This window comes from Mobula hypostoma, chromosome 12, assembly GCF_963921235.1.
Source record: "Mobula hypostoma chromosome 12, sMobHyp1.1, whole genome shotgun sequence".
NCBI classification, from domain to species: Eukaryota; Metazoa; Chordata; class Chondrichthyes; order Myliobatiformes; family Myliobatidae; genus Mobula; species Mobula hypostoma.
Window position 1 is genome coordinate 44309395 of NC_086108.1, and position 15984 is coordinate 44325378.

At 42.5% G+C, this 15984-nt stretch overlaps 1 protein-coding gene across 1 annotated transcript in view; it reads left to right on the forward strand.

The window, feature by feature from the left end:
* LOC134354744 (kelch-like ECH-associated protein 1) overlaps positions 1-15984 on the forward strand; it is a 39525-nt gene that overhangs the window by 8766 nt on the left and 14775 nt on the right. Inside the window, exon 2 of the mRNA XM_063063944.1 lies at positions 12406-13078. Within this exon, the coding sequence (XP_062920014.1) occupies positions 12536-13078 (543 nt within the window). The 5' untranslated portion in view covers positions 12406-12535. The remainder of the gene's footprint in view (positions 1-12405; positions 13079-15984) is intronic.

The following is a 15984-nucleotide window of genomic DNA, read 5'->3' on the forward strand; positions in this document are numbered from 1 at the left end:
TTGCCGTGGACAGCTGTGGAGGCCAAGTCATTGAGTTTATTTGAAGTGGAGCATGCTAGGTTCTTGTTTAGTCAGGTTGTGAGGGGTTACATGGAGAAGGCAGGTGAACAGGGTTGAGAGCAATGTTCCCTCTAATTTTTAGTAGTCAGTGTGTGCAAAAATCTTACGTTGTGCAAATTTTTTTTTCCTGTGACAGAAGTATGTGCGCACTGAATGCACACATGGCACAGTTTATGTAGGTTTACAAAATATTTGACATAAAATTGCACAGAATAACATACATATTTAAGTCACTCAGTTATTTTTTCTCTCTCCTGTCTTTGGCATTTACCCATTCTTTGTAAACTCTATCTAGACTAATAGAACTTCCATCCAATTGATAGCTTTTGATTCTCATTATCATATCCAAATGACATTCACCTAAACGGTTTCTCAGCTGGTTTTTGAGTCGATTCATTAGGCTAAAACCTCGTTCACAGTCCGCACTAGACGCAAGAAAGGTTCCCCCAATGTCCATCAACTGTTCAAGGTCACAAAACTGTTCATTTTGAAGTACAAATGCCACCATTTGAGCAAAGTTTGAAATCAGTTTGGATTTAATTTTTTCTTGCACGGAAAATTTGAAACCATTAAACTGTCTAACTATTTCAGTATTTTCAGCTAGAAAATCATGATATTTTAGACATAAGGCATTAACTTGTTCATTGCCAAATGTGAAGTCACAATGTACAATTGTGGAGAAATCAAAAGCTGACCATTCTTGTACCTCATCTTCAGGAAACCTTTCTTCTAAATGAACACAAAGACTATTTATAAAAGTCAACAGTGAACTTGTATCTACTGTGACGTTTTCTTCACGTTGTTAGCTTAGCAAAACTTTAACTTTGTCACTCCATGAAACATTGTCTCCCAGATACTGCTTTCTTATCTTGTTAATTTTGCCTCTAGCAAAATGAAGTGAATCAATCAGTGTCAGGCCACTCTTTTGCAGAATCTTGTACAGTGCAGCCAGTTCATCAAAGATATGATTTAAAACCTGTAAAGCTACTTTGTATGTGATGTTTATCAATTTCTTGTGACAGTATTTAGCCATGGGGTCATTTGACTGATCTTTTTCAATAAAAACTTAGTAAGCTATCTACAGGATTTGAAAGAAATCTTTGTAAACTTTACGATATGAACACTGTCCGCCAAAGCTGGCTGCCACCGTGATGCAGCTGTACAAACCGGAACAGGAAAGGGGAGGTGACGTAAATTAGTGACGTGCATTGTGGTATTTGAAAAACCGACTAACTAGTTAACAGAAACATTTAGCTAAAAGATTACTTTCAATAAGTTTAATTACATTATTTTAGGTAACTAACCTTTTGTGCGCACATTAATTTCCTTTGTGCGCTGGTTGAAAAACGTGTGTGCGTTCACACGTGCACAGCTTGGAGGGAACATAGGTTGAGAGGGATAATAAATCAGCCATGATAGAATGGTGGAGAAGACTCAGTAGGCTGAATGGTCTGGTTCTCCTATGTGTTGTGGTCTATTAAGACATTTTCATTTGGAATCAATGTTATGTTGCTTGCATCTAAAAGGAAGGAGGAGAAGATGGCAGCACGACGCAGCACGCACGGCCGTTCCGAATGATATCATATGTGTTAACTAGGGGGCCGTGCACAATCCTGATTTGATGGAGACAGCCGTGAGAAGCACGAAGGAACACCTGGAGAAACTTCTGAAATGCCCGCTTCGCTGCCGCTGCTACTGTGCAATCGAGAATCTCTGGAGGGGAAGGCCCCAAATCCTCGGCTTTGCCTATTGCCTGTTGCCGGGGCCAGGGTCAAAGCGCTCGGCAGAGATGCTGCTCAGTGTCGGAGAGCTGGTCGGATGGACTCGGGCTCGGAGTCGGACTGTGGTCGGGTGCTTCTAGGATGCAGCATCAGCAAGTTTGCGGCGCTGGAGGTTCATTGTCTGCGTAAGATGATGGGACTTTCCAGAGACTTTGAGACTTTTTACCGTGCCCATGGTCTGTTCTTTATCAAATTATGGTATTGCTTTGCACTGTTGTAACTATATGTTATAATTATGTGGTTTTTGTCAGTTTTTCAGTCAGTTTGTCTTGTGTTTCTGTGATAGCATTCTGGAGAAACATTGTATCATTTCTTAATGCATGCATTACTAAATGACAATAAAGGAGGACTGCGTGTCCTCATAATCTAATCATTAGAAGTGAATCCTTTCAAATACAAAAATGTTTCGGGGCTTGCACTGATTCATTGACAAATATAAGAAATCGTGATTAGAATTAGAAGGGGTTTAAGATCAGAGGTCCACAGACTCCTTGCTTAATGGTATTGGTTCATAGAAACATAGAAAATAGGTGCAGGAGTAGGCCATTCGGCCCTTCGAGCCTGCACCGCCATTTATTATGATCATGGCTGATCATCCAACTCAGAACCCCGCCCCAGCCTTCCCTCCATACCCCCTGACCCCCGTAGCCACAAGGGCCATATCTAACTCCCTCTTAAACACAGCCAATGAACTGGCCTCAACTGTTTCCTGTGGCAGAGAATTCCACAGATTCACCACTCTCTGTGTGAAGAAGTTTTTCCTAATCTCGGTCCTAAAAGGCTTCTCCTCTATCCTCAAACTGTGGCCCCTCGTTCTGGACTTCCCCAACATCGGGAACAATCTTCCTGCCTCTAGCCTGTCCAATCCCTTTAGGATTTTATACGTTTCAATCAGATCCCCCCTCAATCTTCTAAATTCCAACGAGTACAAGCCCAGTTCATCGAGTCTTTCTTCATATGAAAGTCCTGCCATCCCAGGAATCAATCTGGTGAACCTTCTTTGTACTCCCTCTATGGCAAGGATGTCTTTCCTCAGATTAGGGGACCAAAACTGCACACAATACTCCAGGTGTGGTCTCACCAAGGCCTTGTACAACTGCAGTAGTACCTCCCTGCTCCTGTACTCGAATCCTCTCGCTATAAATGCCAGCATACCATTCGCCTTTTTCACCGCCTGCTGTACCTGCATGCCCACTTTCAATGACTGGTGTATAATGACACCCAGGTCTCGTTGCACCTCCCCTTTTCCTAATCGGCCACCATTCAGATAATAATCTGTTTTCCTATTTTTGCCCCCAAAGTGGATAACTTCACATTTATCCACATTAAATTGCATCTGCCATGAATTTGCCCACTCACCCAACCTATCCAAGTCACCCTGCATCCTCTTAGCATCCTCCTCACAGCTAACACTGCCACCCAGCTTCATGTCATCCGCAAACTTGGAGATGCTGCATTTAATTCCCTCATCCAAGTCATTAATATATATTGTAAACAACTGGGGTCCCAGCACTGAGCCTTGCGGTACCCCACTAGTCACCGCCTGCCATTCTGAAAAGGTCCCATTTATTCCCACTCTTTACTTACTGTCTGCTAACCAATTCTCCACCCACACCAATACCTTACCCCCAATACCGTGTGCTTTAAGTTTGCACACTAATCTCCTGTGTGGGACCTTGTCAAACGCCTTTTGAAAATCCAAATATACCACATCCACTGGTTCTCCCCTATCCACTCTACTAGTTACATCCTCAAAAAATTCTATGAGATTCGTCAGACATGATTTTCCTTTTACAAATCCATGCTGACTTTGTCCGATGATTTCACCGCTTTCCAAATCTGCTGTTATCACATCCTTGATAACTGACTCCAGCAGTTTCCCCACCACCGACGTTAGGCTAACCGGTCTATAATTCCCCGGTTTCTCTCTCCCTCCTTTTTTAAAAAGTGGAGTTACATTAGCCACCCTCCAATCCTCAGGAACTAGTCCAGAATCTAACGAGTTTTGAAAAATTATCACTAATGCATCCACTATTTCTTGGGCTACTTCCTTAAGCACTCTAGGATACAGACCATCTGGCCCTGGGGATTTATCTGCCTTCAGTCCCTTCAATTTACCTAACACCACTTCCCTACTAACATGTATTTCGCTCAGTTCCTCCATCTCACTGGACCCTCTGTCCCCTACTATTTCTGGAAGATTATTTATGTCCTCCTTAGTGAAGACAGAACCAAAGTAATTATTCAATTGGTCTGCCATGTCCTTGCTCCCCATAATCAATTCACCTGTTTCTGTCTGCAGGGGACCTACATTTGTCTTTACCAGTCTTTTCCTTTTTACATATCTATAAAAGCTTTTACAGTCCGTTTTTATGTTCCCTGCCAGTTTTCTCTCATAATCTTTTTTCCCCTTCCTAATTAAGCCCTTTGTCCTCCTCTGCTGAACTCTGAATTTCTCCCAGTCCTCAGGTGAGCCACTTTCTCTGGCTAATTTGTATGCTTCTTCTTTGGAATTGATACTATCCCTAATTTCTCTTGTCAGCCATGGGTGCACTACCTTCCTTGATTTATTCTTTTGCCAAACTTCATGGCATTAAGTTTGGGAACCCCTGGTTTAGGTGGAGCTTGGGCAGTCCCTGGGGTGTTAGTTCTACTCCATTTCTAAGGCAACTGAGGAGACCAGTCTGGAAACTAAACTTCCCTCATAGAGCTGTTGGAGAGTACCTGATGAGTCAGATTGCTGGGTAGTTTGCTGCTCTATGTGCATTCCCGAAGACTAAACGAGGAGTTTCTTTGGCCAGAGGGTGGTGAATCTGTGGAATTCATTATCACAGGCGGCTGTGGAAGCCAAGTCATTCAGTATAGTTAAGACAGAGGTTGATAAATTCTTGATTAGTCAAGGAGAAGACAGGAGATTGGGGCTGAGAGGGAAAATGGATCAGCCATGATGAAATGGAAGACTCACAAGCGCTGGAGGAACTCAGCAGGTCAGTCAGCATCATTTGAAAAGATTAGTCGACGTTTCGGGCCGAAACCCTTCGTCAGGACTGAAGGAAGAACTTTGGGGAGGGTTTGAAGAATGCTGGTAGTTGGAAAAAAAACAGTAATTTTAAAGACAAAGGGGTGGGGGAGGGGAAGCAGGGAGGTGATTGGCAGGAGAACAATGCAAAGTAGTAGAAGGATGCGGAACTATGAGGGAGGTGATGTGAAATAGGAATGGGGGGGGGGGAGGGAATTACTGGAAGTTGGAGAATTCTATGTTCATACCAGGGGGCTGGAGACTACCTAGACGGTATATGAGGTGTTGCTCCTCCAACCTGAGCTTAGCCTCATCATGGCAGTAGAGGAGGCCATGTATGGACATATCCGAATGGGAATGTGAAGCAGAGTTGAAGTGGGTGGCTACTGGGAGATCCTGTCTGTTGTGGCGGACGGTGCGGAGGTGCTTGACGAAGCAGTCCCCCAATCTGCGTCGGGTTTCACCGATGTAGAGGAGGCGGCACCGGGAGCACTGGATGCAATAGATGACCCCAACAGACTCACAAGTGAAGTGTTGCTTCACCTGGAAGGACTGTTTGGGGCCCTGAATGGTGGCAAACCCATTAAACCCGACACAGATTGGGGGACCGCTTCGTCGAGCACCTCCACTCCGTCCGCCACAACAGACAGGACCTCCCGGTAGCCACCCACTTCAACTCTGCTTCCCATTCCCGTTCAGATATGTCCATACATGGCCTCCTCTACTGCCATGATGAGGCTAAACTCAGGTTGGAGGAGCAACACCTCATATACCATCTAGGTAGTCTCCAGCCCCTTGGTATGAACATAGAATTCTCCAACTTCCGGTAATTCCCTCCCCCTCCCTTCCTCTATCCCTATTTCACATCACCTCCCTCATAGTTTCCGCCTCCTCCTACTACTGCGCATTGTTCTCCTGCCAATCACCTCCCTGCTTCCCCTCCCCCACCCCTTTGTCTTTAAAATTACTGTTTTTTTTCAACTACCAGCATTCTTCAAACCCTCCCCAAAGTTCTTCCTTCAGTCCTGACGAAGGGTTTCGGCCCGAAACGTCGACTAATCTTTTCAACTGATGCTGACTGACCTGCTGAGTTCCTCCAGTGCATTGTGAGTGTTTCTTTGACAACACCATCTGCAGATTATTTTGTGTTTATAAAATGGAAGAGCAGACTCGATGGGCCACGTGGCATAATTCTGCTCCTATTTCTTATGGTCTTAATGTAACAAGTGTTGGCACGTGGCCAAGTGCTTAAGGCATTGGTCTAGTGAGCTAGTTCAAGCCTCAGCTGAGGCAGCGTGCTGTGTCCTTGAGCAAGGCAGTTAACCACACATTGCTCTGCGACAACACTGGTGCCAAGCTGTATTGGGTCCTAATGCCCTTCCCTTGGACAACATCGGTAGCGTGGAGAGGGGAGACTTACAGCACAGGCAACTGCTGGTCTTCCATTCAACTTTGCCCAGGCCTGCGCCCTGGAAACCTTCCAAGGCGAAAATCCATGGTCTCCCAAGATTAATAGATGCCTATAATGTAACAATAATAAACAAATTAGTAAAGGTGTTTGTTGTGAGTTATGTCAGTATTATAACAAGTACAGGCAAGATTAAGGAAAAAGATTGGTGAACAGGTTTTAAAATACCTGATTGATAGCCATCTTGATGTGAAGCTGAGAGAACCCGTTCCATTAAAGCAGAAGTTGATAGGTTTGTGATTGGTAAGAGCATCTGAGGTTACATGAAGAAGGTGGGAGAATGGGGTTTAGGGAAATAAATCAGCCACAATGGTGGTGGAACAGAATTGATGGGCTGAATGGCCTAATTGTGCTCCTATGGCTTGTGCTCTTAATAAAGTATATTACCAGAGATGTTAAATGTAAAGTGATCAATCTCAACAATCTGAAGATCTGCTTCCTACAATTTTGAAAGAGGTGGTTGTGGAGATGGTGAGTTTGCTCATTATCAATTTCTTAAAAATCTATAGACTCTAAAATGTTTCTTTCATATTGGAGGACATAAAACATTACTATTTAACAGAAGGAGGAAGAGATCTAACAACATGAATGATAGTGATGCCTCACTCCCAGATGAGCTCAACGCCTTTTACGGGAGAATAAAACTACAAACCCCATTTCCAGAAAAGTTGGGATATTTTCCAAAATGCAATAAAAACAAAAATCTGTGTGATGTTAATTCACGTGAACCTTTATTTAACTGATAAAAGTACAAAGAAAAGATTTTCAATAGTTTTACTGACCAACTTAATTGTATTTTGTAAACATACACAAATTTAGAATTTGATGGCTGCAACACACTCAACAAAAGTTGGGGCAGAGTTAAAATAAGATTGAAAAGTGCACAGAATATTCAAGTAACACCGGTTTGGAAGACTCCACATTAAGCAGGCTGATTGGTAGCAGGTGAGGTATCAGGACTGGGTATAAAAGTAGCAGCCAAAGGCTCAGTCTTTGCAAGCAAGGATGGGTCATGGCTCACCCCTTTATGCCAAAATTCGCAAGAGAATTGTTAGTCAGTTCAAAAGGAACACTTTTCAACGCAAGATTGCAGAGAATTTAGGTCTTTCAACATCTACAGTAGATAATATTGTGAAAAGATTCAGAGAATTCAGAGACATCTCAGTGCGTAAAGGGCAAGGTCGGAAGCCACTGTTGAATGCGTGTGATCTTCGAGCCCTCAGGCAGCACTGCCTAAGAAACCGTCATGCTACTGTGACAATTATAGCCTTACTTCGGTAAACCATTGTCACTCAACACAGTCAGTCGCTGCATCCAGAAATGCAACTTGAAACTGTATTACGCAAGGAGGAAGCCATACATCAACTCGATGCAGAAACGCCAGCGAATTCTCTGGGCCCGAGCTCATCTCAGATGGACTGAAAGACTGTGGAACCGTGTGCTGTGGTCAGATGAGTCCACATTTCAGCTAGTTTTCGGAAAAAACGGGTGTCGAGTTCTCCGTGCCAAAGATGAAAACGACTATCCAGATTGTTATCAGCAAAAGGTGCAAAAGCCAGCATCTGTGATGGTATGGGGGTGCATCAGTGCCCACGGCATGGGTGAGTTGCATGTATGTGAAGGTACCATTGACTCTGAGGCGTATGTTAGGATTTTAGAGAGACATATGTTGCCATCAAGGCGACGTCTCTTCCCGGGACGTCAATGCTTATTTCAGCAGGACAATGCCAGACCACATTCTGCACAGGCTACAACAGCGTGGCTTTGTAGACACAGAGTGCGTGTGCTTGACTGGCCTGCTGCCAGTCCAGATCTATCTCCTATTGAAAATGTATGGCGCATCACGAAGAGGAGAATCAGACAACGGAGACCACGGACTGTTGAGCAGCTGAAGTCTTATATCAAGCAAGAATGGACAAAATTTCCAATTGCAAATCTACTACAATTAGTATCCTCAGTTTGAAAACAATTAAAAAGTGTTATTAAAAGGAAAGGTGATGTAACACAATGGTAAACATGCCTCTGTCCCAACTTCTGTTAAGTGTGTTGCAGCCATCAAATTCTAATTTTGTGTATGTTTACAAAATACAATTAAGTTGGTCAGTAAAACTATTGAAAATCTTTCCTTTGTACTTTCGTCTGTTAAATAAAGGTTCACGTGAATTAACATAGCACTTGCATTTTGGAAAATATCCCAACTTTTCTGGAAATAAGGTTTGTACATCTTTATACTTTATACTTTATTGTCGCCAAAAATTGATACTAGAACGTACAATCATCACAGCGCTTCCCACTCCTATTATTACAAATATTAAATATTAAAAATAGTAACAATTAGTAAATATTAAAAATTTAAATTATAAATAATAAATAGAAAATAGAAAAATGGAAAGTAAGGTAGTGCAAAAAAAAAAATGAGAGGCAGGTCCGGATATTTGGAGGGTACGGCCCAGATCTGGGTCCGGATCCGTTCAGCAGTCTTATCACAGTTGGAAAGAAGCTGTTCCCAAATCTGGCTATACGAGTCTGAAAGCTCCTGAGCCTTCTCCCGGAGGGAAGAGGGACGAAAAGTGTGTTGGCTGGGTGGTTCGTGTCCTTGATTATCTGTGTAAATCCCTGCAACACCTGGTGACCCTGTGATCTCAGTCTCGGAGGCTGACCCAAGACATTTTCAGGAGGGTGAACACTCATAAGGTGTCAGGTCCTGATGGTGTACCTAGTAGTGCCAACCACCTGGCGGGTATGTTTAGGGACATCTTCAATCTCTCACTGCTGGAGTCGGAGGTTTCCACCTGCATCAAAAGAGTGACAATCATACCAGTGCCCGAGAAGAGCAGGGTGAGCTGCCTCAATGATTATTGCCCCGTAGCACTCACATCTACTGTGATGAAGTGCTTTGAGACGTTGGTCGTGGCTAGAATCAACTCCTGCCTAAGCAAGGATCTGGGCCAGCTGCAGTTTGCCTATTGCCACAATAGGTCTGTAGTGGGTGCAATCACACTGGCTCTCCACTCAGCCTTGAATCATCTGGACAATAGTAATTCCTGTGTCAGCCTGCTGTTTATTGATTACAGTTCAGCGTATGGCACAATCATACCTCCAGTTCTAATCAACAAGCTCCAAAACCTGGGCCTCTGTATCTTCTGCAACTGGATTCTTGACTTCCTCATTGGAAGACCACGGTCAGTGCAGATCAGAAATAACATCGCCTCACAGACAGTCAACACTGATGCACCTTAAGTATGCTTGCTTAACCCACTGCTCTACTCTCTCTACACCCACAACTGTGTGGCTAAGCACAGCTCAAACAGCATCTTTTCATGTGCCGATGACACAACTATTGTTGGCAGAATTTCAGATGGTGACGAGGAGCTGTACAGGAGAGAGGTAGATCAGCTGGTTGAGGGGTGTCGAAACAACAACCTTGCACTTAAGTATGCCCAAGGAATTAATTGTGGACTTCAGGAAGGGCATGTTGAGGGAACACACACCAGTCTGCATCGAGGGAACAGAAGTGGAAAGGGTGAATGGTTTCAAGTTCCTGGATGTAGGCATGACAGTAGCTATATTTTAGGAGTTACCAAAGACACTTACAAATCTCTACAGATGTACCGTGGAGAGTATGCTAACTGGTTGCATCATCATATGGAGGGGCTTACTGAACACGATTGGAAAAGGCTGCAGAAAGATGCCAGCTCAGCCAGTTCCATCGTGGACACTACTCGAGGACACCTTGTAAAGGCGATGCCTCAAAAAGGTGACGTCCATCATTAAGGACCCCCATGATCCAGGATGTACCCTCTTCTCATTGCTATAATTACAGGAGCCTGAAGACAGACACTCGCTGTTTCAAAAACAGCTTCTTCCCCTCTACCGACAGATTTCTGAATGGACAGTGAACCCCTGAACACATCTTTGGTATTCTTTTCCTTCTGTTTTTGCACTACCTATTTAATTTTTTTTATATAAGTTTAATCGTAACTTGTAGTTCTTGTAACTATATTTTGCGGCAGTGCTACATTGCAATACAACAAACTTCATGGCATATGCTGGTGATATTAAACCTGATTCTGAGGAACTAGAAGTATATGACAGTATTAGCTGGGGGAAATGCTGAAATCCAGAAGTTGTGACAGCAAGAAATTTATACATATTATACATTTTGTGCATTTATGAAAGAAATTGTATATAGTTAATTTTTTAGTTCTTTAAGCAGGTATCTAGTTGAGTAATGAAGAGAAATTAGTGGATGCATGGCATTTGGATTCTTGTAAGGTTTTTGTTAAAGTCACCCGAGCAGGGTTAAAACACGTAGAAATTGAATTGAAAATTACTTAACAGATTAAAAATCAAATGCAACTTTCACAAAATGCTGGTGGAACTCAGCAGGTCAGGCAGCATCTTTGGAAATGAATAATCAGTAGACATTTCAGGCCAAGGCCCTCCTGCAGGACTGGAAAGGATGTGGAAGTCGCCAGAATGAAAATCAAAGTGGATCCTTTTTGGGATGGTAGGCTTTGACTAGTGGGGTAGCATAGAGATTGGTACTTAGACCCTGACTTTTCACAGTCAGTGTTGTCTCTTTAGCTGAGGTTTCCACATGCAAATTTAGTGATGTTCCAATGTCATGTAATTAATTAGGAATGCTGAGAATGTAAAGAGCCTTTGCAGTGAGGGGCCCACATTGGGTCTATAGAGAAGTATATGAGTGGGAGTCAGAGAAGGGATGCTGCTCTGTGGGGTTAAAAGGAGAAACTTAAGCATATCTTAAATGGTGAGATACTTGCGGAAATTTGTTGACATTCAGAGATACCTGGTTGTCACTACACAAGTCAAAAGAAAATTGCATGAACACCAAATTGGCCTTTGCTTTTGTACTCTGATCCATTTACAATAAGAATATCTCATTTCAGTGTACAGGGAGTTATTGACACTACATCTAGAATACTGTGTGCAATATTGGTCTACTTGCTGGAGGAAAATGTACTTGTTATGGAGAGAATGAAGTGAAGACTTTCTCTGCCACAGGAAACAGTTGAGGCCAGTTCATTGGCTATATTTAAGAGGGAGTTAGATATGGCCCTTGTGGCTAAAGGGATCAGGGAGTATGGAGGGAAGGCTGGTACAGGGTTCCGAGTTGGATGATCAGGCATGATCATACTGAATGGCGGTGCAGGCTCGAAGGGCCAAATGGCCTACTCCTGCACCATTTTCTATGTTTCTATGTTTCAGACAGATCTGCGATCCATGAAAACCATCATATGAGGAGTAATTGGGATATACAGAATACCTAGAGCATCCAACAGAGTAGGGAGGGTGGTTTTCTCCCCTTTGCTGAATCATCGAGAACTAGGAGGCACAGTCTCAAAGTAAGGCGTAGGGCACTGAGCATGAAATGAAGAGAATTTTCTTAACACATTCACCATCGAATGTTTGGATTATCTAACATAGAAGGCTCTGGAGGCTCTGTCTTTAATACTGTTCAAAAATTAATTCAACTATTATCTGGATTTTGGGGGGAAAGAGGGATATGGCAGGAGAATTGAAATCAAAAGATTTTTTTCAGCATGAGGCATTGATCAGATTCTACCTTAACATTCTGAAGTCTTGAAATTATTTTAAATTTTCCACTTTCCAATAATTGCATCATTGTATTTTTTTAGGAAAAGGAAGATTACTTTTTAAAAAGCAGGTAATTATACAGCCTAAGTGAAGTTTTAAGAACAAAAGCAATTCACAAAGTTAATGCAAGCAAATTTAAATTATAATAGAGTATTTAAAGACTAAGGCCAGTATTTTTCAGGAGTTTGGGCCAGGAATTCAGGAGTTCGATGTTCCCTTGGGCCAGGTGTAAGGAGGTGTCAGATAGCTCCTTAGCATTCAAAAATCTTAAATAATTTATTTGAGAAAATCATTTGAGTTGAAAGTACAAGTGAATTCAAAGGGTATTTATTTTTCTTCTGGAATGAGAAACAATCTGTTACCTGAACATGGATGATGCCTATTTCTGTATTAAGGATGAGGTTTATTTGACAATGACTCTTTTTTTTAAACAAAATTACTTTTCTCTTCCAAAGGTACCCAAGAAAATGACGTTCTCCAAGGAAGCTAATGATGGACACAACCTGAATGGATTTCAGATGTATGTCTTCTATGTTTACTGCTTTTCCTGAGAAGCAATGAACCGTACATAGTGACTTTGGAGAAATGTCGATGACAACAGAGTGCACAGCAGAAGTGATGCCATCACAAAATGCCAGTCGCAACTTTAGCTACACACTGGAAAGCCACACGGTGGAAGCCTTTAAAATAATGAATGAAATACGTTTAAACAAGCAACTTTGTGACGTGACACTCAGGGTGAAGCACAATACTCTGGAAGAAGAGTTTGTTGCACATAAGATTGTTCTCGCCTCCTGTAGCCCTGTTTTCAAGGCTATGTTTACCAATGGTTTGAAAGAATGTGGAATGGAGGTTATACCTATTGAGGGTGTTCACCCTAAAGTAATGCAGCGCTTAATTGAGTTTGCATATACAGCCAGTATTACAGTTGGAGAGAAATGTGTCCTGCACGTTATGAATGGCGCAGTAATGTACCAGATAGACAGCGTTGTTAAAGCATGCTGCAAATTCCTGCTGGAGCAATTGGATCCAAGCAATGCCATTGGTATTGCCTCATTTGCTGAGCAAATTGGCTGCCATGAGTTGAGTCAAAAGTCCAGAGAGTATATATACCTGCACTTTAGTGAGGTAGGTACAACTAACAAGTAATTTTAAATTTTGAATGGGTCAGCAAAATTAATCTGTTGTGCTTTTGGAAATGAACATAAGGGAAGGCTGTTAAACCTTTGTTTGATTCATTGCTCAGATCTTGGATTATTAATACCTCTGTTCCATTTAAACATACTTTTTAAAATCCTTTGATACCCTTGCATCCTGTTCCTGAAAGTTTCAAATTGCCCACGTCTACAATCTTAATTCAGCTGTCAAATTTTGTGTTGATAAGGTTGCAACTGTATGTGTTTGGACTTGCTCTGGGATATTTTGTGTGTATATTTAAAACAAACAGGCAAACCTGCTGCACTCATGAATAATTGAATTAGCCGTTGGGAACTGGTAAAAAAAACAATTTTGTGACTGGGGTTGACTAGATGACACAATATACATGTGAGTATTGAAGGGAGATTTGTCAGCAAAAGTTGAGAAACTGGAATGTTTGTGTTTTGGCCTGAGAGAAGTGTAAATAATGGACATTTTTAAAAAGTCTGAGTTCTTTAGAAACCTGAATTATGATATCACATGACCATTCTGCAATATTGACACCTTATTTAGAAATTATATTAGTGTATTTAAATTATTGGGTTAGTAAAGTAGATTATAGATTATTTATATTATAGATGATAGATTTATAGATTTTTTTTCAGATTACTGCTGGAGAATTAAAATTTTTGATAAAATAGTCTGTAATCTTCTTGAAAAATGCCTGTGTCTGTGACCGGGCTTGATCACAACTGGAAGTGGGAATGCTTGCTAATTGCACAATGCTCCATCCTGCTTGCAACTCAATAGAAAATGAAGCGTCCATACCCCAAGCAAGATCTAAACAACATTTGAATGGCAAGTAAACGTGCCATACTTGAAGCCATGACCATGACAAACCATGACAAGCTGTCTAACAACATCTTGGATGTCACCATTAAATCAACCACATAAACACTGCAGCTCCAGAACCAGCTCAGAATAGCTGTACTTTGGTGAATGACTCACTCCCCAACAAGGCAACTATCTGCTCAGCACAAGTTCAGGAGGGTGCTGTCATACTCTCCACTTACCCGGGTGTGTGGAAGTTGAACACCATCCAGAATGTAGTGGCCTGCTTGATTGATCCATGATGTGCCAGGTGTAATGTTCAAACCTGGGCACTATTACTGCAGTGTGAATCATCTATGTATTGTGCAGTGCATCTGTGCATTGCCTGTACTCTAAAAGCACCCTCTAAACTTAGGACTTTTACCACCTAGATGGATAAATATAAGAATAGCAAGCAAGCAGGAATACCAGCAATTGTAAATAATCCTCTCAGAAACATCGTGTTGTTTCTTTATTGTTATTGGATCTAGCTTCCAAGGACGCTTATGTCAGAATGCTGCTTCTGGATTTCAGTTTGGCATTCAATAACTATTGTCCCACGGACCTTTGGTGAACAAACTCCTAGTCCTCGGTCTAAATGTTCCACTGTGCAACTGGGTATTGGACTTCCTAACAAACCAACCTCAGATAGTCGGGATGTATAACTGCTCCTTCCTCCCCATGCTCCTCAACACGAGTGCCTGCCAGGGCTGTCTGCTGAGCCCATTGCTGTTACACCGCTCACGTGTGACTGCATAGCCAATCACCAAAGTCATAAAAAAGTACAGGATAGAAAACAAGCCTCTTGGCCCATCTAGTCCATGCTGAATCATTTAACCTGCCTACTCACGTCAACCTGCACCAGGACTATAGCCCTCCATATGCCTACCATCCATGTGCCTATCCAAACTTCTCTTAATCGTTGAAATCCAGCTCCTATACACCACTTGTGCTGACAGCTCATGACACACTCTCACGATCTTCCTGAATGAAGATGTTTCTCCACAGTTCCCCTTAAACTTTTCGCCTTTCACCCTTAACCCATGACCTCTGGTTGTAGTCTCACCCAACCTCAGTGGAAAAAGCCTGATTGCCTTTCCCCTATCTATAACCCTCATAATTTAGTATACCTCTATCAAATCTCCTCTGAATCTTCTCAAGTAATCACATTGTCAAGTTCGCCGATGACATGATGGGACCCATCACCAACAACCATGAGACGGCCTACAGAGAGGAGGTGGAAGAACTTGAAGCCCAGTGCCAGGCAAATAACCTCTTCCTTAACGTTAACAAGGCAAAGGAGGTGGTTATCAACTTAAGAAAAAACTTGCACCACTCACACTCTCTCCCCTTTAATCGGTGGGACAGCAGTGGAAATGGTGAGCAGTTTCAGACTTCTGGGAGCACATATCTCACATAACCACTCATAGTCCCAGAGCACATCCAGCATAATCAGGAAAGCTCACCAACTCCTACTTTCTGAGGAGGCTAAAGAGAGCGGGGCTATGTGCATCTAGACTTGTATCATGCTACGCATTCACAGTAGAGAGCGTCCTAACAGTTACATCACTGCTTGGTACAGGAACTGCACTGCGGCAGATAGGAAGGTTCTACAACAGTAGTCAAAACTGGCTAATGCACCTCCAGCCTACCCATCATTAAGGACATGTAGCCGGAAAGATACCAGAAAAGGGCTGGTAACACCACGAAAGATCCCTCCCACCCTGCTTATGGACTCATTGCCGGACTCCCATCTACACCTGGACCACCAGACTCAAGACATTTACCGTCCCTAAGCAATAAGACTGATCAACACCTCCGCCCATTAACTCACCCCCCCCCCGTGCCCCCAACCACACTACTATATTATTTCTTTTCAGTCAGCTTATGTACAGTCACTCCTGTGCCTAGTGCCACTTTATGGACATACAATCAATCTATATAAGCTATATTTATATTTATTATTTTTTTTACTGTTTTTATTGTTTGTGCTGCATTGGATCCAGAGTAACCGTTATTTTGTTCTC